This window comes from Fomitopsis serialis (genome assembly GCF_022376445.1).
Source record: "Fomitopsis serialis strain Sig1Antser10 chromosome Unknown B0H18scaffold_190, whole genome shotgun sequence".
NCBI classification, from domain to species: Eukaryota; Fungi; Basidiomycota; class Agaricomycetes; order Polyporales; family Fomitopsidaceae; genus Fomitopsis; species Fomitopsis serialis.
The window spans coordinates 1-23,731 of record NW_025955150.1 but is presented as its reverse complement, the minus strand read 5'-3'; the positions used below and the strand labels follow the sequence as shown (position 1 = coordinate 23,731).

Here is a 23,731-nt window from a genome sequence, read left to right as displayed (position 1 = left end):
CCTGAGACGAGTGTATCGTGTGAGAACCTGGCCCTCCAATGACGAAACAATGCATCTAACTCACTTGTATCCGGCGTCCTCCTGGACGACCCTATGGCACTGCGATGAGTTCCTGTAGGCCTTGTCGAGGTAGGCTTGCTCCTTGAGTGTCGTGTCGAATGCTTCAATGCCCTACCACACTGATCAGGCAACTCGAGCATAGCGGAAGGTTCTGCTACTCACCTTGACCCCGATTGTTCTAGTACTGACCGTACACCTCGTTGTGATTTGCAAAAGGTGCTCCGAGATGATCCTGATAGACCAAGTATCAGTAACTATGTACGAAACAAATGATTTGACGCACCGTAAATCTCACCAGCATGCCGAACAATGGATGGATGTACCGGGACACGGGCTGAGAAGGCAATGACAGCGGTGGTCTTGGAATTGCCAGGTGTGGATCGAAGGTTGCACAATGCTGATGTAGCGAGCGAGGCGAAGCCCGCATCGGATACTGTGAAGTGTGTGGGCAGGGCCTTCGAAGATCCCCGTCGGTTATGCTCGATGCGTATCAAGGGGCCTAAGGGATCCTGTAGGCACTGCCATTATGTGTCACGTCTGCATTCAGCGAAAGAACTACATACCACAAACGGATCCCTCGCGGAGTGTAGCCTATCACGGTTGATCGCGAGGTTGATGAGGACTCGAGTTAGAATGCCTGGGATGAGACAACTGCCAAAGCGATCCACGATGCCTGATGCCGTCCCCCACGAGAAGTAACGCTCGCAAAGACGACCTAGTTCGGCGATATCGGGCGGGTGGGGCATACTCATTTCGTAGTCTTCGAATGCAGACGTCACAGGCCGGGCGTACAGATCGACGATGTCGAGGTCAGGGAACGTGTCAGGGATCCGCTTTGAAAGCTCGGGATACCGGCGGCCAAGAAGCTTCTGATCGTCAGTACATAACGCATGTCGGAGATCGCTGCGCCAGCCAGACAAGAACACTCTGAGTGTTTCACCCTCGAGCTCACGAACCGCCTTGCATAACGTATCCCCGAAGCCATAGCGTGCTAGGCCATGGGCAACGCGCTGTCCAAAGCCTGGCAACCCATCCTGCACGAGATCAATGTTTGGACGCAGTTCGATCGGATATTACTCTACATACCTTATTGTAGTCCCCGCCCGCGAATAACGCAATAAGAATCATGCCCCAGCGCCCAAGAGCGACGGCATCATGCGTCCAGACGGCGTCGGCTTCGGTGATGATTAGCTGTTGCGCTTTAGCATTGAAACTGTGTGCCACTGATCAGTATCATCATGGAGGTACTTCAGTCGAAGGAATGCTCACTTTCGTATAACGGTTTGTGCCCCAAAAAGGAATGCGTCGCCATCATCTGTCAGGACACCATCGACAAAACCGAGCTGATTGAGAGCAGCCAGCTCTGCTTCCGCCTCTCCGGGAGCCTAGACCACACGTATTGAACAGATTGTACTAGCACTCGACAGTCTACTCACAGTGCAGTATTCATATCCAAAGGCGTCGATGAAGTTCTTCATCGCATCAACCATCCAATGGCCCATCTTGACCACCCGTTTGCCTCGCTTTATTGCAGGCCGCTCCGGGCCATCAAATACGAAGATCGCATGGATGGGTAGCCGGAGAAGTCGTGCCAACCAAAAGAATAGTGTGCGAAGCTCGGGGTTCTCACCCGACTGTGCATGCCCGACAGCAAACGTAGATTGTACTTGATGGAACCAGAGGCTTGCAGCGAGTAAGACGACATTCAACGAGAATTATATGCAGTGACGTACCTAGCATCTATACCCAGTCGATACACCCGTCCACAGTGCGGTCGCTCAAATCCTGCACGGATGAAATAGTCTTGGATGCCTTCTGTCGTTGATGCTGGCTTCAATACCTAGAGGTACCATTGTTCGTGTCTCTGTAACAACGAAACAGACAGCACGACTTACCTCCCACAGGCCATGAACTCCCATCCTCTCGCAGTTCCTGTACCCCAAGGGCCTGCAGATATTTGTCATGGCTCGCCGATATGCTCGTTGTGCCCAGACGTACCCACAATGAATAAATATTGTCTTGCAGGACGGGCAAGACGGTCGACTCCGGTGCGGGCGGGCTCGTCAGTGGCGAGTTCGCGAGCACCTTGAAGGGCGAGTAGAATGCGCGGACGGCGGCGAGAGGGTCTGCAGATCTTTGTCAGGACTCGTCGATATGCTTGTCGTGCCACAATAGATGCACCTAGCAAGGTACCTTTTCCCGACAATATTGTCCAAATAACATACTTTGCCCCCCACTCCTCGTCCACTAATATTGTCCACATCCTTCCATTGCTAGCTCCTGGGGCCCCGACAGGGAGCCTACGAGTTACCCAAATATATAGTGTAATTTGTAGCGCGAGACGTATCCCGCCTTTTAGTGCGCACCTTACCCCGATCCCTAGTGCGCGGGTTAGCGCCGACAGTTAGCACATGCCATAGTGGACGGTGTAGTGCCGAACATAGTGGTGTATTTAGCACGACTTCTAATACAAAATGTAGTACGCAGTGTAGTCCATAAAGATATCATGCCACTGCATCCGGTGCAGTGGTCATTGGGTCCACATGCTCTGACTCGGGAAACCTCGCTCGCGCTTCAGTAAGCAGCCGAGAGTACATGGCTGCCTGCCTAGGGGTGGCCCCGTGAATCGTCGCAGCAGTGAGTAAAATGAGTCACATACCTTGCCGCATATGCTGCTGCACCACGCTCGCTGATGGTCATACACAGCTGCTTGGCGCGCTTGTCCCACGTCTCCTTCGAGTGCTGAAAGAATCGTTGCACTCGCTGCATCTCCGCCTTCACGAGTGCGACTTCTTCCGTCCATCTCGATACACGTGCACTCGCCCGGAACCACTCGATGCGCGCCGCTGCATGAAGAACGTCAGTGTGCATTCGACAGGTACTATTGCAGAGAGTCACCTTCTAGTGCCCACTTGTCCAATGCTCCGGCGCCGTGGTATGTGTTGTCCCGCCAAAGCCATGTCACACGCTCATTTCGGCGACCTGTGTTCTCATCGGCAATGACTGGCGGGCGACACTGCTGCTCCGTCAGAGGTTCCAATGAGCAAGGATCCTCCGCCGAGGCCAGTCGAACGACCCTTGTTCTGGTGAATTCGTACTCCTGTCGTAGCGACTGGATTTTCGCCCTCTCGGTCTCCTTCAACTTCGCGTACCTTGTGTGGGCTTGCTGACCATACGAGCCCGCGTTTTGGGCACGAAAGAACGCTTCGAAATGAAGCTTTTGTCGGATTTTCTTTAGGAGGTCTTCGGCATGAGCCACGCGGAGGCGCCGCTCAGCCGACACGAAACGTCGGAAGAGGGCGTGCTTGCGAACGGGTTGGGGGTATGCGGAGGGAACCAGCAGAATGACATCTTCTGCATCCACAATAGTGCGACTTGGCCACTCGCAGTGGCGGAGTTCCTCCTCCAGGATGAGCAATGTCGCGCCCATCACTTGGGCTTGCCACATCAGCCAATCTTGCTGCTTGGTATGGAGCTTGTCCCGTTCGTTGTCGATCTCGTTGTACATCTCGGATGACGGCTCCTTCTCGTATTCTCGCACCTTCCTCTTTAAGGTTTCCCTGTTCTCGGCTGTCACCTATCCATAGACACCCAGGTGTCGTGTTCACTCACTGTAGATGTTCCAGTGCGATCGCGTCCAAGAGAAGGTCGCCCAGACCTCGCCTGCGAACTGTCACTCCCCCTGCCTCGTCTTCCATACCCGCCGCCTTCCGCTTCACCCCTCGTCTATCCATCTCGGCGTCGCGCTCGGCTGCGTCCTCTTCCTTGAGTCGTGCGATAATGTCTTGGGTCGATGGTGCTAAACCCGTTGAGCTCAGGGCCCGTTCAACTCAACAACGCGACTCACCTTCATCGACAGCTACCTGGTATGGGATTTTGATCCTGTGACGATCAATTCTTGGATCGGTGATTTGAACGATGTACTCGGCTTCAGCGGCTTTCCACTCAGCAAGCGGACGATTATTTAATGTCAGCGTGGTCTCCAGGTCGTCTAGTTCTGTCTGGTGGTCACTGAGGTTTGTTAGTGCGTCCTTGAGCTTCGTCTCCAAATGCCGAGCTAGAATGGCGTCAATGATCGCCATACTACGGTCCGGGAATGCACTCACATATCTTGAATGTCTTCTGCGCATTGAAGTCGGAGTTGTGGGCATCAATAACATCTTGCCGATGCCCCGGGCCCATTTCGCGAACGGATCGACCAATGGCGTTCATGGCAGCCCAACGCCTCTCGACCGCCTCGCCGTCCGTGTTTCCGACGCCAGGGGTGTAGTAGAATGAGAAGAGGAAGCGGCACAGACCCGTGTGAGATGGTAGATGCCATTTGGGACGCAGCGTAGAATGATCGGCCACGCCTCCTGCGGAAGTGAGACGCCAGGGACTTGGGGTAGGATGGAAGCGATCTTCTTGAGGCGATCCCACCACTTGATACCGTACTTACAGTTCACATCATAGGACCCAATGATCAAGCGTAAAGAATGGTACCACCGAAGGCCAGAGAGCGTCGCATAATCAACGTTCGCGTAACGTTCGCCGATGTGCAGGTCGACCGTGCCACAGGGAATAACGAAGCCGTGACGAGTGCAGGATAAAGCTACTTGTCCCGTCTTGATTTTGCCTTTGTAACGTTCGGAGAGGGCGTTGAAATTGCTACAGGTCGTTGTTTCTTCTTGAACATCTTCGTAGACTTTGGTTTTGTTGAGAAACTCGCCGTACTCGTCAGAGTCTACATAGTACTGCGCGCCGTTCGTCAGAGGGAAGTCGTCGTGATCCATTTGCTTGTCGTGCTGACTCAGGTGAAAATTTCCGTCCTTTGCGTAGTGCAGCGCGTCCCTGTATCGCTCGGTTTGTGGGCGTTCCTCCCAAAGAGGGTCCAAGTTGACGCCCGGTTGTGGACACGCTGGACAGCGCACCGCCAGGCAACCGGGGTCGAGCTTGCGTCTGACATCCACACCGAAGCGTTTGAGGGTATGGATGTAATGGAATTGGCGATGCGCTGTCATGAACTCGCGGTAACGGTCCTGTTGGATCAAAGTCAGCGGATTATAAAGCGGTGCTGAATACGCACATACCTTCACATCGTCAAAGAAGGCGTTTGAGGTGAGTCTCCGTAGCGTCCCTATGAAGTCGTGGGCGGATGTCTTGGCCTGGCACGTCAACTGCGTGAAGGTGCGAAGTACATGGCGGGTAAACACGGTCTTGGGCCGAGAGAACGATGCCGGCCACAGCGCCGCATCCCACAGCTGCAGAGGTCGTGCCATTTGTTTGTGACCATCCTTGAGACAATGGCAGTACTGCACGGTCAACGTGCATATGCCTGTCGTGTGCACGACGGTCAGCTGGCTCGGAGGTTCGTCGAAGGTCGTAGGACACGCTTCCCCATAGTGGCCCAGCGCGAAGACAGCCCGAGATCCGAGAGCTGAGTGCGTTCGAAGAAGGAGCCGTTCCATCGCTCCACTCGGTGGAGAGGGTTCCATTTGTGGCCGGCGACGATGCACTCACGACAAAAGATGGGGCTGTTGAAACAGTCCGTGCAGCGGAAGAGCGCGTCGTGGACGTGGCACTCGTAACAAGGCTTGCCAACGGTCGGGTCGGTCTCGTGGCTCCGGAAGATGTCGAGCAGTTTCTGCGCCCAGTGGTTCAGGAAGGTTGTCGTCACTGAATGAACAGTCTGCTTCATTCGTCAGTGACACGGTCGGAACAAGGTGAGTATCTCTTTACCTTCGCAGGCTTCTTCGGCTCCTCTTCAGCGGCGGGGGTGTCCTGACCCACAGGATCTTCCGGTAGGTCGTGAATCGTGGTGTCGGCGTCGTTGCCTGCGGCGTATGCAAGAAGGGAGGGAAGGGGCGCGTCTGTCGGGTGTGTATTGGCAGTGGCGCGCTTCTCGAAACGCAGGCCTGGCGACAGGTACTCGACTTTCTCCTTCCCTTCTCCAGTAATCCAAACCGTCTCCGGCCCATCAGGTATCGACTGGCCCCCGTCATCCGCGTATACGTAGGGCGTGGCCTTCTTACGTTTGGCTTTCGGCATTGGGGTGGGCAGGAGACGGTATAGGGAATGTGGCGCGGTGTAGGAAGACAGTGACCCGGGACGAAGTACCAGCCACCCGAGACCAGGTTGTCGACGGTCAAAGCACACAGGGGTGGCACACGCGTTACCAACACAACGCGCGAGTGCATTGGAGGCGAATGATCGCGCACGGTCAAAGCGCGAGTTGCAGCGGCACATTGGTTACGCCAATGTGCGATTATAGAGTCATATCGCATACACCGACAATCAGAGGTAATCGCGCTACGACGTCCTTCTGACATACGAACAGCGGGAGACAGCGAGCTTTAGCATCCCGCAACTACTACGTTACATTCATCAGTGCACGATCCGGACATTCCTCGCATGACGTAGCAATCACCAGTAGGTAGAGAAAGGGATATGGCTAGACACAGAAAAATCGTTAACACGAGTGACATGCTTATGAGCATGGATGTACCTTAGATTCAATTTGTATGAGGCGAGGAGTCAAAGGGCGCCGGTATCACCAGACGACCGCAGAGAAAGTAGCTGGAGTGTGCGTGTTAGCAAATCAACGGACTGGTGGAAACGGTGTTCATCCACAAGAGACGTACACATGGACGAATCAGGGCGATTTATGCGTCACTCGGGGAATATTCCAATCCTGAGCGTAGTCTGGCGACAAGGGATCTGGACTGGGAGTTGGCATAAGGGCATGCGCGGAGTTGAACGCACTCACGGTAGCATCGCATGTATGGTATTGCTCGGATGGACGATACGCTAGTCATGGACGCGCGCGAGATACTTATGTAGCTGTTATATACTTAGACAGATCAATGAAAGCGATGGTGGGCTCGCGCACCGTGGTACCGATATACACCTTCTGAGTAGTGTTCTCCGCACTCCTGGAAGTTGCAGCCCAAACCTGCCGCATCCGGGATGATAGAGGGAGCGCAATATTGATGAGGGCCGCTCTACTGCTCGTCAAGAACAGGAGCTTCCCGCCCGGTCACGACACATGGTCGAAACCAAGACGGACGACCGGGCTCTTGAGCAATGAAGGCGTCGAAGGCTGGACGGTTGTAGTCCTGACGGAGGCTGTAGTCGAAGGGATGGAGGCTGCCGGTTGACGATCACAATGAGCAAGAGAGAGCAGTGGGGCGGATACGGTGTTGTAGGCGGGACGAGCAGGGTGGCTCAACTGCTCGTCAAGAGCAGGAGCTTCCCGCCCGGTCATCGACGCATGGTCGAAACCAAAGCGGATGACCGGGAAGACGCCAGACGGTTGTAGCCTAGGAACGACCAGAAGTTGTCGACGAAGGATATGTCGGCGGGGTGGAGACTGGGTACTGAGTACTGAGCGCTGAGCGTGCGAGTGAGAGTTGTGGGTCAGGCGCCCGTGGACATGTCTCCGCTGCGAAGTCCGAACTCCTTCTCCTTCAGTCACTCTGGCGCTCTCGTCGTGGACCTCTCCGCTACTTCAACCATTCCTATTGCCTGTGTCTTGCTCTGTATTCCCTCTTCGACACAGTGATCTGCGTCACAGGTTAGATTTCGATCTTCCTGCGCGACACTGGCCAGGGCGCGGCGTGTCTGCTGCCCCGGCACTTCTCTCCACAACTACACTACCACCTACTGGCGCTCTCGTCGCTCACCTCTCCGCTACTTCAACCATTCCTGTCATCTAGCCTCTTGCTCTGTCTTCCCCCTTCGACACAGTGATCTGCGTCACAGGTTAGATTGCGATCTTCCTGCGCGACACTGGCCAGGGCGCGGTGTATCTGCTGCCCGGGACTTCCCTCCGCAACTACACCTCCACCTATATCCGTCATCGCGTCCGAACGCACTAGGTCTTCAGGTATGTATGCTCACTAGGTTACCATTACCGTGCTACGCGTGCTCATTAGAGGATGTCTGATCCGTCGCGCTGCAGGCAGAGGTTGAGGCGAGCTCACCACGCGCGTGCACGTCTGATTGTATCCTCCGCATGTAAGTCACGATTGGCTCTCATGTCGACTTCTCCTACCTAAGCCTTGTACTCTTCAGCGTCATTTGCACACGATGGCGGACGCAAATCTCGACCGTCCTACAGGTACCACTGACTTCGTCCTGAGTGTGACGCCCCGCGAACGTACGTGATTTACGACGCTGACTCCGAACTTGGCTTACCGTCCTGGACGGCAGAATGGCGCCAGCCCCTTAAACCGACTGATGGGTTATGTGCCGCCGACGCCGGCGACAGCTGCAATATCATTACGACGCCATACGCCAACTGGATCCCGGAATTCCCGCGGATTTCGGGACGCAATATCATCACGTTCGAGGACGGCCTATGGGGCCCCCAAGAATATACTCGGTGGCCGCAACTGTACAACGCGACCTCCATACATCATGCGTGCATCCCAACTAGAGAGTCGGGCTGCCGGGCTCCAGGGGACCAGGTCTATGACGGGTTCGGATACTATGCTTGGGAAGAAGACAAGTCTTGCGGCGTATCCGCCTTCGGGTTCTTGAACGCGGACGTACTAGGAGAGCTGAGCGCCATTGCGACTCGAGTGATTGCTCAATACGATGACGCGGAACGCTCGGCACAGAATCGCGACCGGCTCGCATGGTTTGGACAGTCCTTGATGGATATACGACTGGGTACGGTTCTCTCCGTGCTATTAAGGAATGCGGTCGATCGGCTCAAAACGCTGCCTACTACTCGCCTACACGCCCTCGTCACCGGCCGCCTGGCGCACCGCCTCATCTTGGAGCTCTGCGGCCTCACTATCTATCACAACGAGGTCGCCCCGCGTATGGCAGACCCGAAGTCTCAACGTTACCGCGCCTTGCCAGTTCTCGGGGCCTTCGTGCGCTCGGTGCCTGCGGCCCAGCTTTTGCATCGCCTGGGGATACCCTTTTGGCTCATACAGCCGTGGACACGCGACGTCGTCATACAGAAGGTCGTGGAGCCCCGCATGTGGTCAGACACGCTCAACTCGAGCCCAGCGTGGCCCAGAGTCCCGAAGTCATGGTACGACCCCGACGGAACCCATCAGGATCCCGGCAAGTGGACGCAGCCATCGGTGTTGTTTATTAGCAACCTGGTGTGCTCGTCCGCGTTGCCGAAGCTACACGCTGTGGCTCGCACGGAGGGAGCCGAGCGAGAGGCGAAGCGTTGCAAGGGAGACGATGGCGCCTTTACCGTGATACCGAAGGCCCAGAACGTGGGCCCAGCTACGCACAACAGCAAGAAAAGGGGACACAAATCTCGGGGGAAGCGCTCTGGTGGAAAGCCGTCTGAGCCCCACCCAGCCACAACCTTCCAGCCACCCAGCCCTGACGTTGTCGAGCTGAGCCCGAGCTGGCGCACCGCTTTGACCGGGGTCTCTCCCTTGCCGTTTCCTCCCCCGGTCGCTCTCGAATACTATCTGCCGCCGCCTTTTGTGATCGACAACGCGAAGACGAACAAAGCCCGATACCTCCATAACTTTGCCCGGATATGGCAGTTCTGCAAGCTCCGACTCATTGACTCTTCGATCGACGGGGCGCCATTGCGAATCGCCGAGTGGCGCCACACCCTTTACGGAGATTATAACTGCGATGCCATCGAAGAACGTCAGCGGAAGAATACCAAGCAGGCCATCGGACCTCAATCTGATCGGTTGGGGAATGGTCTAGCCCTCGACCAAGGGCCGTCGAACAGAGACGCTCAGAGCGCTTCAACGGCAGGGCACCGCAAGCCGGAGTGGCATGTTGAACGACGGGAAGCTGTCCGCGCACTGTTTGCGAAGGGCGGAGGCTTGGTGTCCTACACAGACACACAATGTGCGATGTACCGAGGTGTCGAGGTGAGCCTTGACCGGGCAAAAACCGACGAGGAGTACCTTCGCCTCGTCATTTGGGAGCTTTACGAAGCCAATTGGCGCTGCGAACTCAGAGCGCTCGACAGCCGCCTGGTCGATTACTCGGGCGATGTGTTCCGCAAGTGGGAGCGCGAACAGGTCGTTTCTAGTGTCTGGCATACGCCATCCCAGCACTCCGCCGTTACGACGGTTGACGTAGGCGAGCCCGTGTATTGTTGGATCACCGCTGGTCAGGACGGCTGGCTGGGTCGTCGCGCAAACTTACGTGCCTTCGTGGACGTCATGAGTTTGTGGCCCAATTTCCCGGAGTCCTTACGGGCTGACAAGGACGCTATCGCGACGTGTGAGAAGACGCATGTCTTCGATGATATTGAGGTGCGAGCGATCCGGTTCTACGTACAGACCTTCACCGAACAGTTCCATCGCCTCCCCTGCCCACCTGTACGCCTCGTCACCACTCCGCTCCTGTCATGTACCGTGTAACAGTAGAACGAACGTGCCAATAAAGTCAACCTTGATCGCGACCCCTCGTGTGGACGGCAGTGTGGCGCGCGGTGTACCACGCTTTGACATTCACGGACCCCTGAGTGGCTTTGTCGTGTCTTTGTTTTCGTTTGCTAATGTTCGCCGCTTTCGTCCAGATGTGGCCTCCGAGATTGGTGGCGAAAATCTCACATAAAAAGTGTCGACCTCACCACTCATACCCTCTCCCGATCACCGACTACCCTCACTATGACGAAAACCGGTGCCGCGCCCAAGTGCCTCGCTTGCGTTGTTGACCCGCGCAAGGGCATCAACCAGCACCAATGGCTCGTGAACAAGATGGTGGCCGCTTGGAGGGACGCTGACCCGGACGCCGAGTACAAGGCTGTGGCCCAGGACGTCGCCATCGCCTTCGATCAAGAATTCGATCCCCAAATCCTCAAACCTGTGTACAAGAAAGGCAAATTTCAGGGTTACGAGACAGAAGAAGCGCGCGCAGAGCGGTGCAATGGAAGGCCGGGGGTGAGTCTCAACGTTCTCTATTCTATGCGACGCTCAGACGTCATCCACTAGAGCATTCTTCGGTGGGCTCAGAATCATAAGGACTGGATCGACGCGCAGAGGAACATGGCCCCTGCGCTACTTCGTTTCCAACCACAGCCTCCCGCGAAAGGCCGGCGGTCGCGCGCGTCGAGTGCGCGCGACTTATATGTTCGGGACCATCCTGGCATTGGCAAAGACGTTGTTGATGCTCAAGGCAAGCTTGCCCCAGGTGACCGAAGGACGGCGTTGAATGTGGCTATCTCCGCCATCATCGAGGAGGTTAAATTGACCCAGCCGGACGTATGGCAACGGTATGAAGAAGCCTCGGCAAGGGAGAAGGGTGCGCGTGCGTCTCGTGTGGCAGGCGCTGAGGAGAGTGAAGGGGACGAAGAAGGACAAGAGGATGAGGAGGAAGAGGCACCTATGGAGCATGAGTGAGTGCTGGTGTTCTCCCCAATGCGTTCCCTCGCTCACACTCTTCAGTCTTCTCGCTCGGCTGTGCCTGAGCATGCGCACCGCCATTGATTCATGGGTTGAACAAACTGGCGCCGAGATCTTTGTGTACATGGGAAAAGTGCGAGACGACGGAACGTCTAACCGCAGTTTGTAAGTATGCTACATTGTTGTCTGTTTGTTTGGGCTCACTAGCTCAGGATGAGTGCCGGAAAACGAGGGCGCGACCACCTTGCCCAGCGGGTCGTCGCCCAGCCCCTCATCAAGACGCTGGATGACTACGTGCTCGACACGGGTGGTCTCACACCCCGTGCGGCCAACCCATCCGCTCCTCGGCCAGCCACACAGGAGCGCGTTGTCGAGCCTCTTCCCGGTGCAGGCCCTGATACTACCGGGGACCCGGAACAGATTTCAGGCGGCCCTCAACCCGCGCGGAACGTTTCTCAAGCCTCACCAGATGTCCCTGTGTCATCGGAGAGAGTACTACGGGTGGAACACCCTGCAGACGGCAATGAGGTGGGTCGGCCTGTACTCAATAGTCACCCCCGAGATCCTCAGCCCGATCAGAGCTCAGGCAGAATCCTGCTCTCGCAGGACGTACCTCAACAACCGCAGGGCGTAGCTCCAGCCCTGCGCGTCGTCGCACAGCGACAGCGGGACGTCGCCGTGCCGTCGGACGAGGCAATCGTCCAGGTGGAAGAGCCCGCAGCTGGCAATGCCGACACCGAAGAGGCCATTCGTCATCCGCCCGACGGTCGCCTTGAGGCGCCACGGCCATCCGTAGAACATTCACCGGCTGAATGCGGTGTCGACGTTGAACAGGTCGATGACATCGCACGAGCTGCTGGCTCCGAGCCGCTGCCGCTGCAAGACGGGTCCAACGACGAACCAGCGATGGTCAACGAGCGACCTGAGCTAAGCCTCGATGTCGAACAACCCGACGGCGTCCGGCGAGCCGTGCTCGCCGAGTCGGAACCGCTCCAAGGCGGATTAAGTGACGAACCAGCGGCTGAGGACGACGGAAAGGTGAGTCATGTACTGCGTTCTTCGAACAGCACGGAGGCTGATTCTGTTCAAACCACCAGCGAATCGATCAGCAGGGTGAGAAGATGGCAGACGATCCCGTCCAGCCCGCGCAGGACGATGCGCACGTACCTGGATCCGCAACCCACTCGGACACTTCGCCTCCTAGTGACGACGAACCTCGAGCCCAGACCAAGGCTTCAAAGGGGGTCAGAAAGGGTGCGTCGCGTCGGGGACGAGGTCGCAAACCGAAATCAAGTGGGAGTCGTGCCACTCTTGTGGCCCCGGAAGACGAGCGCCGCCCGCCATCGCGTGGACAAAAGAGGCCAAGCCCCGAGGAAGCAGAAACACCGGAAGAGCCCTCGGGTCGTCCGAAGAGAGCGAAGTAAGTCCATTATAGGAAGACCTTCACTCGCTGACCTCGCATTGCAGGAAACAGGATTATGCGTCGCTTCATCGAAAGGGTAAGTAGGTTTTCTTGATGAATGACTTCGTAGCACTGTAGCCATGTAGCAAACGTGCGACATTGTGTCTAGTGTGTCTAGTGTACCAAGTTCAAGACTGTTATTAACTCGTTGCGACGTCGTTCAAGTCCGTTTGATGTCGTTGCGATGTCAGCCTGTAGTCCTGCTCCCGACGCTTTGACCCTCGATCCTCTTGCGCCACACCTTTGGCCGGTAGGTCCAAGCGAAGCACGCCACTGGATGACCTTCACCGGGCCAAGGCTCGCTTGGCTCTTTGTGGCTTCGTCGCAACGCCATTCATCTTGTCGCCAAGCGACTAATGGCAGATCGGGGAGGCGAACAATAGGGAGGCTAGGGGTATAAAAGGTGAGCACCGTTCACGCACACCCACACACTCTCCTCACTCTCGCCTCCATGTCCCACTTGCAAACCCCCCGGGGCCACAAAACCCGCTCGTCAATATCGCGAGCTCTTCTTAGTCCGGCCGGTGGCCTCGGCACGCCCCGCCATACTAAGACGACACCCAACGCTTACAACCGAAAGCTCAAGCTGTTCGCCGCGGAACTAGCACATCCGCAACTTGATTTTGACGTCTGCAACCACGGTCCATCGGTCCAACTCCAGTACTGTCGTGCAAATGACGTCAATGTCGGACGCCTCTTCACCACGGTGAGTAGCCTCACGAATGTGACCAAGGATATGTTTTTCTCAATGCAACTACAGTGTGCCACATCCGGTTGCCCCCTCCGCGGGTTCAGATACCTGAGTGGCCGTCTTAGCGACGCCGAACGAGACCTCATCGAGCGCATGCGGGTCAACGTCTCAGACTTACGAGATGTACACAAGCGTCGTAAGGCATTGACAGACCGGCGAGACTCGCATGATGCGGCGACGGTTGAAGACCTCGACGAACAGCTCCGACAGGTCGCCGATGAGGAAGCCCGCCTCGACAGAGACAGCACCGATCTGGTCCGACGTGCCACTCTCCTCCGCGAGCAGCGCGTCGTCCCAGCTCCCCAAGTAGCCAATGCGGCTCTAACTGCTGTGGCACGCCGTCCTGGAGCTGCCACCGCAACTCGTGACGTTGTGGCTGTGCGGCAACCACCCTCACACTCTCCCCATGCCGCCAGCTCCCCGCCCTCTCGACTCACTGCCTCCACCGACTCGGACGTGGAGATCGTCGATGGGCCTCTGCAAGCCCCTCGCAAAACCCCTCAGCGCCAGCGCAGGAGCAGTGCGTCGAGTCGTATTCGCGGCCCGCTCAGCCGCGAGCCAATCGAGCTAAACAGTCCATTGTTGCCCGGCCACCCAACATGAGATTCACTTATTGTTGCCCGGCCACCCGACGTCGGCCGACCGTGAGACTTTAGTGAGTATTCCCGAGTCGGCCGACGGCGAGGACGATTGAGTCAGCGCCCGCTCGGTCGATCACCTCGGAAGTAGATGACTGACACAATTCCATGCAGGGCGGCCGACGTCACAGACTCTGACAATGTTTACCTTGTCGGCCGACGTCAGACACCGACAATGTTATCGGCTCGGCCGACGTGTGACATGAGCATTCTGTTCGGGCCGGCCTACAATCGTAATACCAGAGCGCAATTCACGTTGCTGTCGATTGGTAGTTAGCACGTCGGCCGATCGTCAAACAGTCCACTGGAGCACAGACCGGCCGACACCATTGCCACCCGCTTGGCCGCCAACACAATCTGTCATCGAGTCCCAGTCGGCCGCTGTGTGCCTTGTCCGGTACTACCTGGTGGGTTGTCATTCAGACACGATCCGGTCAACATGGACGGCCATCATGCCACTGTATCATCATCTACACGTCGGCCGTCATGAGACTGCATCATCATGTACACGCCGGCCGGCATGAGATACTACGTTTGCACCACGTCGGCCGACGAGCCATCGGCTCGTTACGCCCGCCTCGGCCTGCTCTTTTCACGACCGTCCTGTCCGAGCCGGCCGAGGTTCTACCCTGCGCTAGATGTAGTGTCCATCATAACGTCTCTCTCACGGTTATCCGTGACAAACTGGCTGATCGGCTGACATGACAACAATGATTCCACTTGTAGGCTGCGACACACCGGCTCCCAATCCATTGCCCGCCCCCTTTTTCCGGAATTCCTCCAGTGATCCACATTCTCACTGGACCTCTCGAATCCGGCAGCTTCGTGGTCAAATTCCTGATGGCACCACATTCCACATGTATTTGATCGTAACTTCTAGCCAAAATGAAACTACAACATGTCTACAACATGTCCTACTCCTTGTCCGCCGTCCCGTAGTATTTCGCCATCTTTGCGAGAATCTCGCCACCCCGCCTGTTGGCCCGCTGCAGCTCGCGTAAAGCCTCCAATCGCGCACGGAGGACCGCGCCTTGCTGAATGTCGTGTTCCACCATTCGAGGCATGGGCGCGTCATAGCGGGGGCCCTTCACGAACTCGCCCTCAACTGAGGAGCGAAGTCAAATGCGAAGCATTTTAACAACATGAAAGATCTTACACTGAGATTCCTCGGTGGACGCCACGGTGGAGCGCCAAGGTCCAGGCACCCCTCGCACAAAAGGAGATCGGCCTTTGAACTCGTCGTTCATGCGGAAGCGAAGACCCGCTCCTGTACAAAATGTCATTGTTAGCTTCATGAGCGTAGACGAGGCACCAAAACGGGGACTACCATACGGCTCGGCGTCCGACTTCGGGCGCGATGGTCCCGGCACCCCTCGCGAGAACGGATTCGGGTTCGTAGACTCATCGTTGAAGCCGAAGAGAAAATCCTTTCCTGTAAATCAGATCATTGTTAGCATCATGAACATGGTCAGGGCATCTAACGAGGGACTACCATGCAGCTGGGCGTTCGACTTCGGGCGCGATGGTCCCGGCACCCCTCCCAAGAACGAATTTGGATTCGTAGACTTGTTGGGGACTTCGAATACAGGACGATTTCCTGTCAAACATGTCCTTGTCAGTTTTATGAACATAGACAGGTCATCAAACAAGGCACCACCATGCGGCTGACCGTCCGCTGTCAGACATCCGACATCGACCGCCCGACTTCGGACGCCCGACTTCGGATGCCCGACTTCGGACGCCCGAGGTCGGACGCCCGAGGTCGGACGCATAAAAAGGTCACCGTGACAACTCACCTTTCTTTCGTGCAATCGGCTTTGCGATGTCTGGCAGACCTCGCCAGTTCTGCCTATCCTCCGTTGCGGGTAGACCCCGTCGCTCTTCAACCAGTGACCTTTCCAGGCTGACAGGACTCCCGAGGACTGGTCGCAACGGGGTCGTTGGCGCCGTATCGTCGGCAATGATTGCGTTCGGCGTGGTCTTTGGAACCGCCATGGAGGGCCTGATGGGTGTTCCCGTCTCCAGATCGGAATCAGTCTCATCAGTGGATGAGACATCGATCGGCGTTGCACTCCGGTAAGGGGGAGACTCTGGACCCTCCAGCGAACTCCCATGCGGCGGCGGAGTCTGTATTGCCCGCCCAGCCAACACATTGACTGAACCGTCTTCCACGCCGTCGTCCACCTCAGATTCAGTATCGTCGCCGCTTGAGATCTCTATCGGCATAGGGGATTGGCGTCCGACGGCCATAATCGACGGTCCCTGCACTCCGCCCACACTTGAGCCACCAGCCGACAATCCCACTCCTTCCGCCAAGCCTACGGGTGCCGATGCGGTCTTGCTGCGTGATCGTCTCGGCGGGATAAACACAACGGTCTCCAAGCCGTCGTCATCAGACTCCACGTCCGACACCGGGAGCGGGCCGATAAGTCGGGTACCACTGACGGAAGTGGTGCTGCTTGCATGCGTCGTGGGTAAGTCGAACTGTCCGTCGGGTTCGGAGTCGCTGGAAATGGGAATGGGCGAAACCTTCCGGGCGCGGGTTCGAATCGTCTGTGCCCGGCGGTTCGCCGGGGGCTGGGGCATCACAAACTGTCGAGGAGGAGTCAACGGCACAGCCCGTTCATCCTCAGAGATCACCATAGCATCCTTCCCGGACCCCGTATCCACCCCGGTTGTTTCTGGTATACCATCCGGGGTTGTGTCCTGTACCTAGCTGTCAGCCCCGAGTAATTATGTCTAGTGGGTCCTGCTCACCATGGCGTCCGCATCGCGCTTGGGCTCAATCGTCCTGGCTCTAGTGGGTATGACAAACGGCACTAGAATACATATTACAAGTCAGTATTTGCTCCACAACCTGCACCAATGACCATGCGACGCACCTATCACATCATCCCCATCGCTGTCGTCCTGAATAGGTTCGCCCGATGAGTGTGCCGTGCCTAAGCTATAGGCAAGAAAACTCACCGAATCCGTGACGTCCGGGTCCTGGAGCTGTTCCGCCGGGCGAGCACACTGCTCCGCATCGCCCGAGTGCCCATCCGCTGGCACGGGTGAACCATACGATCCTGCGCACCGAGCCGTTAGTGGCAGCTCGCATGTGCATGTAGCACTGGTACATACCGTCTCTTTTCTTCATTCTTGCGATCACCGAGGTCGACATGGTGGTGGTAATTGATAGACCTTGGTTCAGATCTCATCAGTGAGATCGATCGGATGGCCCGCGGCGCGGCTCAGCCACAGACCACGTGTTTGTGGCTGCGTTCCCACCGTCGGCTGCTGGCGCTCGGCGCTTACGCGTGGCTCTTGAACTTCATCTGCATCTCCCGCTCTTCTCTCTGTCCTCGCCGCTGAATCGCTTTCCCTCACCGCTTGTTTATCATGGCGTCAACAAGCATCCCTGGTCCTACCGAGGACGGCCCGAAGATGGTGACGGAAGCCCAGTTCAAAGGCCTGATGACCTTCTGGGAGGGCAAAATCGCGGGAGTGGTGCAAAGATGGCGGAGTACGGCACCGGCCGAAACAAAGGAAATCAAGAAATTAGTGAGTGTCTGTCTGTTCAACCATAGCGCCAATGCTCACCTTCGGGTCTTGCAACAGTGGAAGAAGCTTCACAAATGGGTGGTGAGTTTGTCGTGTGATTCATGGTGTCCGCGTGTTCTCACAGGTCGGCCAGACCGAGGCGAGCTCTGCCGCGGTCATCGCGGACGGTAACCAGTGGGAGGTGTACGTGCCGCCGTTGGTGATATCCGCCATGGAGGAAATGGCAGCTCCGGCGGATATTGACCTGTATCGACGGTTTGCCCGAATCAAGCAGAACGACCCAAGAATAGCGGCAAACGATTGGTTTACGGGGTCCCACGAGCTTCCTCCCGATGACAGCGAGCCGTCGCTTGTCCCGCCCATTCCCGCCGCTCCCCGCCCGCACCCGGGTGTCGCTTTCGCCCTCCCGCAGCACGATGGCGACGACATGGAGGTCGATGAGTCGGGCGAGCCGGAAATCAGCCCAAGGCCCACCTTGCCCCTCCCTCGTCCCCACACCAAGCCCGCGAAGACGGCGGCAAACCCGTCCAAACCCGCCATCCACGGTGCCGGTGCGGCGAAGATCACCAAGACGAGGGTGTCGATCAAAGGGAAGGGCAAGGAGCGGGCCATCACCATTGACTCCGATGCGGACGACGACCGGGAGCCTCAGCAGGTGGTCCCGAAGGCGAAAAAGGCCCCGAACAGCAAACCGCAGCCAAAGAGGCGGGTGGTCAGTGTCCCCGAGGTGGAAGTTGACAACGAGCCGGAACCAGCCTTGCCGAAGAAGCACACGATGGCCGCCACCAACGCGAAGGGAAAGAAGCGAGCGGTCAGTATTGCCGAAGAGGAAGAGGACGACGAGCCCGAACCGGCTGTGCCGAAGAAGACGACGATGGCGGCCAGCAAAGGGAAAGGAAAACAGCGAGCTGAGAGTGCGGTCGCGGAAGATCAAGGCGAACAGGCCCCACAGAGTAAGTCGCAAGTCCCCTATGTCTAACGTTCATCATTAAGATGTTCGGCAGGTGGTGTCAAGGTTCGGCCCATCCTCAAGAAGGCAGTGTCGGAGATACCGTCCGAATCCGAGCCGGATGTGACTCCAGGCATGGACCTCGAGGACCGCATCGAAAGCGCCCTCGAAGTCGACGATTACCGCACCCTCGTGAAGATTTGCAAAGCCGAGCGCGCCCGGTTGAAATTGGCGGCGTTTGATTGGGCGGGCTCGAAAACCAAACGTCGCGAGAATTGGATTCGCGTGATGGTAGGTAATGTATCTCTGTTATCAGCCCACTCCTCTCAATGTGTTTGCAGGACACGAAGTGCCAGCGGTGCCATTCAATGCACTGCTGGATATCGAGTGACCCCAGGAAGGCGGCTACGACTTGCGACGAGTGCTTCCGGAAGCATAAGCCCTGTGTCGCCTTCGACGCGGACGTCCCAGATGAGACGGAGGACGGGAAGTCCCGCTCACGATCACGCACTCCGTCGGCGGTGAAGGCGAACCCTCGGAAGCGAGCCCGATCTGTGTCCGTGGCGTCAGTGGCGACGGTGCCCCCCGACACTGACCCTGATGGCGGGGCGGACTCCGACACAGCGTCCGTCGCAAGCACGTCTTCCCGAAGAAGCACGCGCATAACCCGCCGCCCGTCAAAGCGGCCCCGCATCGTGTCCGAGCCCGTGAAGCAGACGCGCGGAAGGTCGAAGAGCAAGCAGAGGGAGGTAACAGTAGAATTCGACCAGGCTGATCTTCCGAGCAGGAGGTCCCCGAGTCATTCCGCTGGACCATCAAACAGTGGAACCCAAGGGGAGCGACCGCGGGTAGTGCCGGCCTACATCGGTGTACCTCCAAATCGTGAGTCCCTTGCATTTGATGCTTTTGATCTCGGCTGACAACGCCTAGGATTTGGGTCCGGGAGTTCGTTGGAGCAACATGAGGAATTTGTGGTGCTGGAATCGTCGAGTGCCATCTCGCGGGAGCTCCACAACTTGCGACAGGAGAACGTTGAGCTCCGACACAAGTACGATGAGCTCCGGCGTGACTTCGACGACTTGTGCGCACACCTCGGTGTCGGTGGTAGGTGTTCCCCGATCACCAGTAGCGACTAACTCACCATTCTGTTCCAGACTGGGTCCGAGGGGACCGTATGTCGGATGGTGTTGGGGGCCCATCTAGCGCGTCCGGATCTGGTAGCCATCAGGATCCCCAGCGGGTCGAGGCGAGGTTTGATCCCGCGCCATTGCCGGGCGTGCCGTCAATCCGCACCACCATCGACAATGACGTCGACATGGACGAGGAGCCGTTGGCTCCCGAGGCCATCAGGCTCTCCATGCAACCCGACGACGCCGTGGCCGAGGAGCTCGACATAGGTGTGGAGGAGGAGCCGAAGATGGCCGGTCCTTCTGGTAGCAGTCCGCCGGCGATCAACAACGACGCCCATATGGATGAGGTCCAGCCCGGTCCCGGCGCCATCACCCTATCCGGCCAGACGAACGAGGCCGAGGCGGACGGTGTCGACATGCGGTCGGCGGAGGCATCAAAGATGGGAGAGGGTTCTCCGAACAGTCCCTCGCGGGGTTTGACCCCGTATGTAGTGATGGCCACTCCCCCGGGCACTGGCCCCGAGAGCCCCAAGGTCTCCGGCGCGACCACAAAGTCGCCGGGCCTGGCGGAGGCCAACGAGGATCGGACGGATGAGGTCCTCAAAGAAGATCAATCGTGCCCGGGAGCGGGATCGGAGGTGGTTAATCCGTCCATGGCAATAGACGGTGTCAGCAACAGTCCACCCCGGAACCGTCCGAGGCACCTCCCCCGCTTCCCGCTGGGCCCGGCGACGTCTCGGGCTGCACACCGAGTCGCGAAACCAGTGTAGAAGATGGGGCACGAGCTTATCCTGATCCGACGACGAACAGCTCGCAAAGAACTGTGCCCGAATCGACACAAGAATCCATCCCCGCATCGCCTGATGCTCCGGCCACAATTGACGACACATCAGGTTCAATGCATGTAACGTCCGCAACCTTAGGTGCCAAGCCTGCCGAGGCGTCGGATGCGGTGAGTTGTTCTCATGTGGATGTCGCCACAGGCACTGACGACGGATTGCAGGCGGATGCATCGCCTGAACATGGCGACACCGACGGGGCATCGCATTCAATGTGTTTGCCACAGAATCCAAACCCTCAGGTCAACGTCAACAGCGTCGCACAGCTGAACACACGGGAGGAAGGTAGCGGTGGGGAAATACCATCGCCGGTCGGCCCCGCGGAAGAATCGGATGCCAACGCGCCTCAGCGTCGTGAGTCGCCGCCGCTCCCCAGGTGGACAACATTGGACGACGACGGTGTGGAATTGGGGAGTGAAAAGATAGGCGAGGACGATGTGCATCCAGCGGGTACGGGCGCCGAGCATTTGTAGACTTACGATTGTAAAGTAGCATGTCATTTTGATGAGAATAATGACAGACAGGTTTATACGAGTGGGGTATGGAAGACATTCATGTAAGATGGCCGAGTGTAGGCTGCCCAGCTATTAACAATGACTGCCCGAGCTCCGACGCCCGAGGTCGGACGCCCGAGGTCGGACGCCCGAGGTCGGACGCCCGCTGTCGGACGCCCGAGGTCGGACGCCCGCTGTCGGACGCCCGATAGATCGTGCTGACTGGCTGGTGGCATATTGTATGACTTAATGTTGATATGGAAATCCAATCTGATTGGTCAGATTCATCGGACGATCAAGGCACGGATGTGCTAGATCTGACCACGTGAGACTGGTTGCTTTCCTACCCAAGCTATTTGTAATACATGCGGCTCTTGTCCGCAACTCCATTCCACTCATTGAAGACACATTCCACCTCCGCTCCGTCAATTTCTGCCACATCTGTACCATGACATCAAAAACCTCTCCCTCATTGAACCATGCTGGTCGCCCTCAAGCTGCTGACCCACTGGACGGGTTTGAAGGTGCCATGGAAGTCAATGGTGTGCTTTATATTTATGGCACCCAAATCGAGAAGAGGGTAAGGGAATCCAAAGATCCCCGTTTTCAGGATGGCAATACAATTCGGCAGCTTGTAAGACACTGCTTAGTTTATTGAGACATGCATTGATATGTCGTTTTTGACTTTCAGTGGAAGGCCGTGGAATCTCTCACTGTAATTTTCAATTTTTTCACACCAGTTCCAATTGCTGATAGTGACTCCAGTTCAACATCGCGGATATCTTGCGATCGGCGACCGATAGGAATTGGTTGGTGTATGTGCCTCCCATTGCCATTTCCGCCATGGAAGAACTTGCGAGCAATGTGTCGGGCGATTACAAGAGACGGATGGACCGCATTACAGTGGATGACCCAAGGGTGTTCGGAAGCGGATGGTATTGTGCGACCCCGCCGCCGGGCATGTCCCACATGGCCCCGGTCACCGATATGGCTGCGCCCTCTGCGTCTTCAGAGCCGGGTGCGGCCCTCAAGGTGCCCCCGACCATGGGTCATGCTCTTAGCGGAGCACGGCAATCCGCGACGGCCTCAGGGCCTGCCCATGGAGTTTCCTTCGTGCTCCCTCACATCGGCCTTGTTGCAATGGACGAAAATCAATCTAAGGAACTTGATGTTCCCCCGACACCTGGGTCATTGGGGCGGAATGGGCAGGGTGCGTCAATGACACCACACTGGGAGTACCTGCAGGAATCGGAGAATGACGCGGACCATGATGTGAGTAATTGGAACAATGGATCGGTCGATGATATTAACTGGGGAACAGCAGGCGGACAGCATCGATACCAGCGAGGAAGTGGACGAATTGGAGGAGCTCGTGATTCCGAAGGCTGGGAAGGCAAAGGGTCGGCGTCGGGCGGAGGCCTGCAATCCCATTGATGACGATAATGAGTTGCATGGCCCTCGTGTTCCGAGCGAGCGTGTTGCGAAGGGTCAGCAGGCGAAAGGAAAGCAGCGGGTTCAGGCTTCGATGGCGAGCTCCTCAGGCCCTAACAATGCAAAGCGCAGATGGGTGCCTGCCTACATTGGAGCGCTCCGCCGAGTAGGTCACCTCGGGTATAGTCAATTGCCGATCGACTCATTTGAATGGGTTCACAGGGCATGGTCTTCGGCCTGAGTATGAAAGTGTACAGGGAGTCGAGCTGTTCGAACCGCGGCCGATGTCTACCGAAGTGCATGACCTTCGGCAGGAGAACACAAAGCTTCATGCTATGCACGACAAGCTTCGTCTCGATTTGGGGGCACTGCGACAGCGTCTCATGACAGGGAGGCAGTCGGATGGATGCCGTGAACATGGTACGATAGTTAATGGGTCAACATTTCGCGATTGTTTGTCCATGTACGGGTGCGGACTAATGTCAATGATTGTTTGCCGAAGCTTGATACATGATGATTACACTTAATGACATCGCCTCTTCTTGCTCAATCCTCATCCCTTGCCCAGGTCCGGCATGGGGTGTCCGACATCGGGCGTCCGAAAGCGGGCTCCGATATCACATTGCCGCCCGCCGGTGTACACGATCGCTTTCGTGCCATATGACGGATACAGAGTTGTCATACATGATTCGACTTTCTGGCCATTTGAACTGCATGTATACAGGCCAGTGAGTTCAACGTACACAAAGGCTGTGAAAAATCCTACACATGCAAGCAGGCTTGATTATTCATTGTCACATGTCATCTAAGCTACGGAACTCTGTGTAGTCATGGGCAAAATACTCCGTATCTTCCATGACAGGGTGCTCAGCCTCCCTTGCATACCAGTCGTCTAGGTTGCGCTCATTCGCCGCCAACGCCGAATCCCAGAACCGAATCTCCGCCGAGATGTACTCCTCCATGTATTCGAAGTTCGCCTGTAGTGCGGTGACACACTCACGGAGAAACTCGATCTCCTCCTCTGCTGTCAAACTTTGTGCATCGTGCCGCCCTCCCCTCGCTGCCCGTAGCCTGGGGGACTCTGTGGAACATGCATTACGAGGGACGGGA

The 23,731-nt window shown here is 57.0% G+C and overlaps 7 protein-coding genes across 7 annotated transcripts; 4 read left to right on the top strand and 3 right to left on the bottom strand.

Annotated features, from left to right (window-relative positions):
* Nucleotides 1-584: 584 nt before the first annotated feature.
* Nucleotides 585-1,979, bottom strand: B0H18DRAFT_888296 (PIN domain-like protein; the record flags this gene model as incomplete). Its single annotated transcript, XM_048041222.1, has 6 exons — nt 585-1,094; nt 1,147-1,273; nt 1,330-1,445; nt 1,497-1,743; nt 1,794-1,900; nt 1,956-1,979. 6 exons carry the CDS (start codon nt 1,977-1,979, stop codon nt 585-587), a joined length of 1,131 nt encoding a protein of 376 aa, XP_047885987.1.
* A 6,339-nt stretch (nt 1,980-8,318) lies between these two features.
* B0H18DRAFT_888297 (uncharacterized protein) lies at nt 8,319-10,400 on the top strand (the record flags this gene model as incomplete). Its single annotated transcript, XM_048041223.1, has 2 exons — nt 8,319-9,669; nt 9,760-10,400. Coding segments are annotated over 2 exons (1,992 nt in total), but the record flags the coding sequence as incomplete, so codon positions are not given.
* Nucleotides 10,401-10,649: 249 nt separating this feature from the next.
* B0H18DRAFT_960366 (uncharacterized protein) lies at nt 10,650-12,990 on the top strand (the record flags this gene model as incomplete). The annotated part of the gene is made up of 8 exons (XM_048042950.1): nt 10,650-10,922; nt 10,995-11,283; nt 11,308-11,377; nt 11,427-11,549; nt 11,597-12,422; nt 12,482-12,804; nt 12,852-12,883; nt 12,956-12,990. The coding sequence occupies 8 exons, from the start codon at nt 10,650-10,652 to the stop codon at nt 12,988-12,990; spliced, it is 1,971 nt and encodes a 656-aa protein (XP_047885985.1).
* Nucleotides 12,991-13,297: 307 nt separating this feature from the next.
* B0H18DRAFT_1126266 (uncharacterized protein) lies at nt 13,298-14,200 on the top strand (the record flags this gene model as incomplete). The annotated part of the gene is made up of 2 exons (XM_048035140.1): nt 13,298-13,552; nt 13,607-14,200. 2 exons carry the CDS (start codon nt 13,298-13,300, stop codon nt 14,198-14,200), a joined length of 849 nt encoding a protein of 282 aa, XP_047885984.1.
* Nucleotides 14,201-15,149: 949 nt separating this feature from the next.
* On the bottom strand, nt 15,150-17,398 carry B0H18DRAFT_960365 (uncharacterized protein; the record flags this gene model as incomplete). Its single annotated transcript, XM_048042949.1, has 9 exons — nt 15,150-15,340; nt 15,392-15,502; nt 15,563-15,667; nt 15,728-15,832; nt 16,032-16,941; nt 16,993-17,054; nt 17,118-17,145; nt 17,203-17,303; nt 17,359-17,398. 9 exons carry the CDS (start codon nt 17,396-17,398, stop codon nt 15,150-15,152), a joined length of 1,653 nt encoding a protein of 550 aa, XP_047885983.1.
* Nucleotides 17,399-17,661: 263 nt separating this feature from the next.
* B0H18DRAFT_960364 (uncharacterized protein) lies at nt 17,662-23,008 on the top strand (the record flags this gene model as incomplete). The annotated part of the gene is made up of 13 exons (XM_048042948.1): nt 17,662-17,778; nt 17,836-17,859; nt 17,903-18,033; nt 19,551-19,609; nt 19,658-19,831; nt 19,882-20,523; nt 20,781-20,809; nt 20,924-21,050; nt 21,715-21,824; nt 21,882-21,905; nt 21,956-22,462; nt 22,512-22,787; nt 22,844-23,008. The coding sequence occupies 13 exons, from the start codon at nt 17,662-17,664 to the stop codon at nt 23,006-23,008; spliced, it is 2,385 nt and encodes a 794-aa protein (XP_047885982.1).
* A 407-nt stretch (nt 23,009-23,415) lies between these two features.
* On the bottom strand, nt 23,416-23,717 carry B0H18DRAFT_1126262 (uncharacterized protein; the record flags this gene model as incomplete). The annotated part of the gene is made up of 2 exons (XM_048035139.1): nt 23,416-23,645; nt 23,702-23,717. The coding sequence occupies 2 exons, from the start codon at nt 23,715-23,717 to the stop codon at nt 23,416-23,418; spliced, it is 246 nt and encodes an 81-aa protein (XP_047885981.1).
* Between the last annotated feature and the right edge of the window lie 14 nt (nt 23,718-23,731).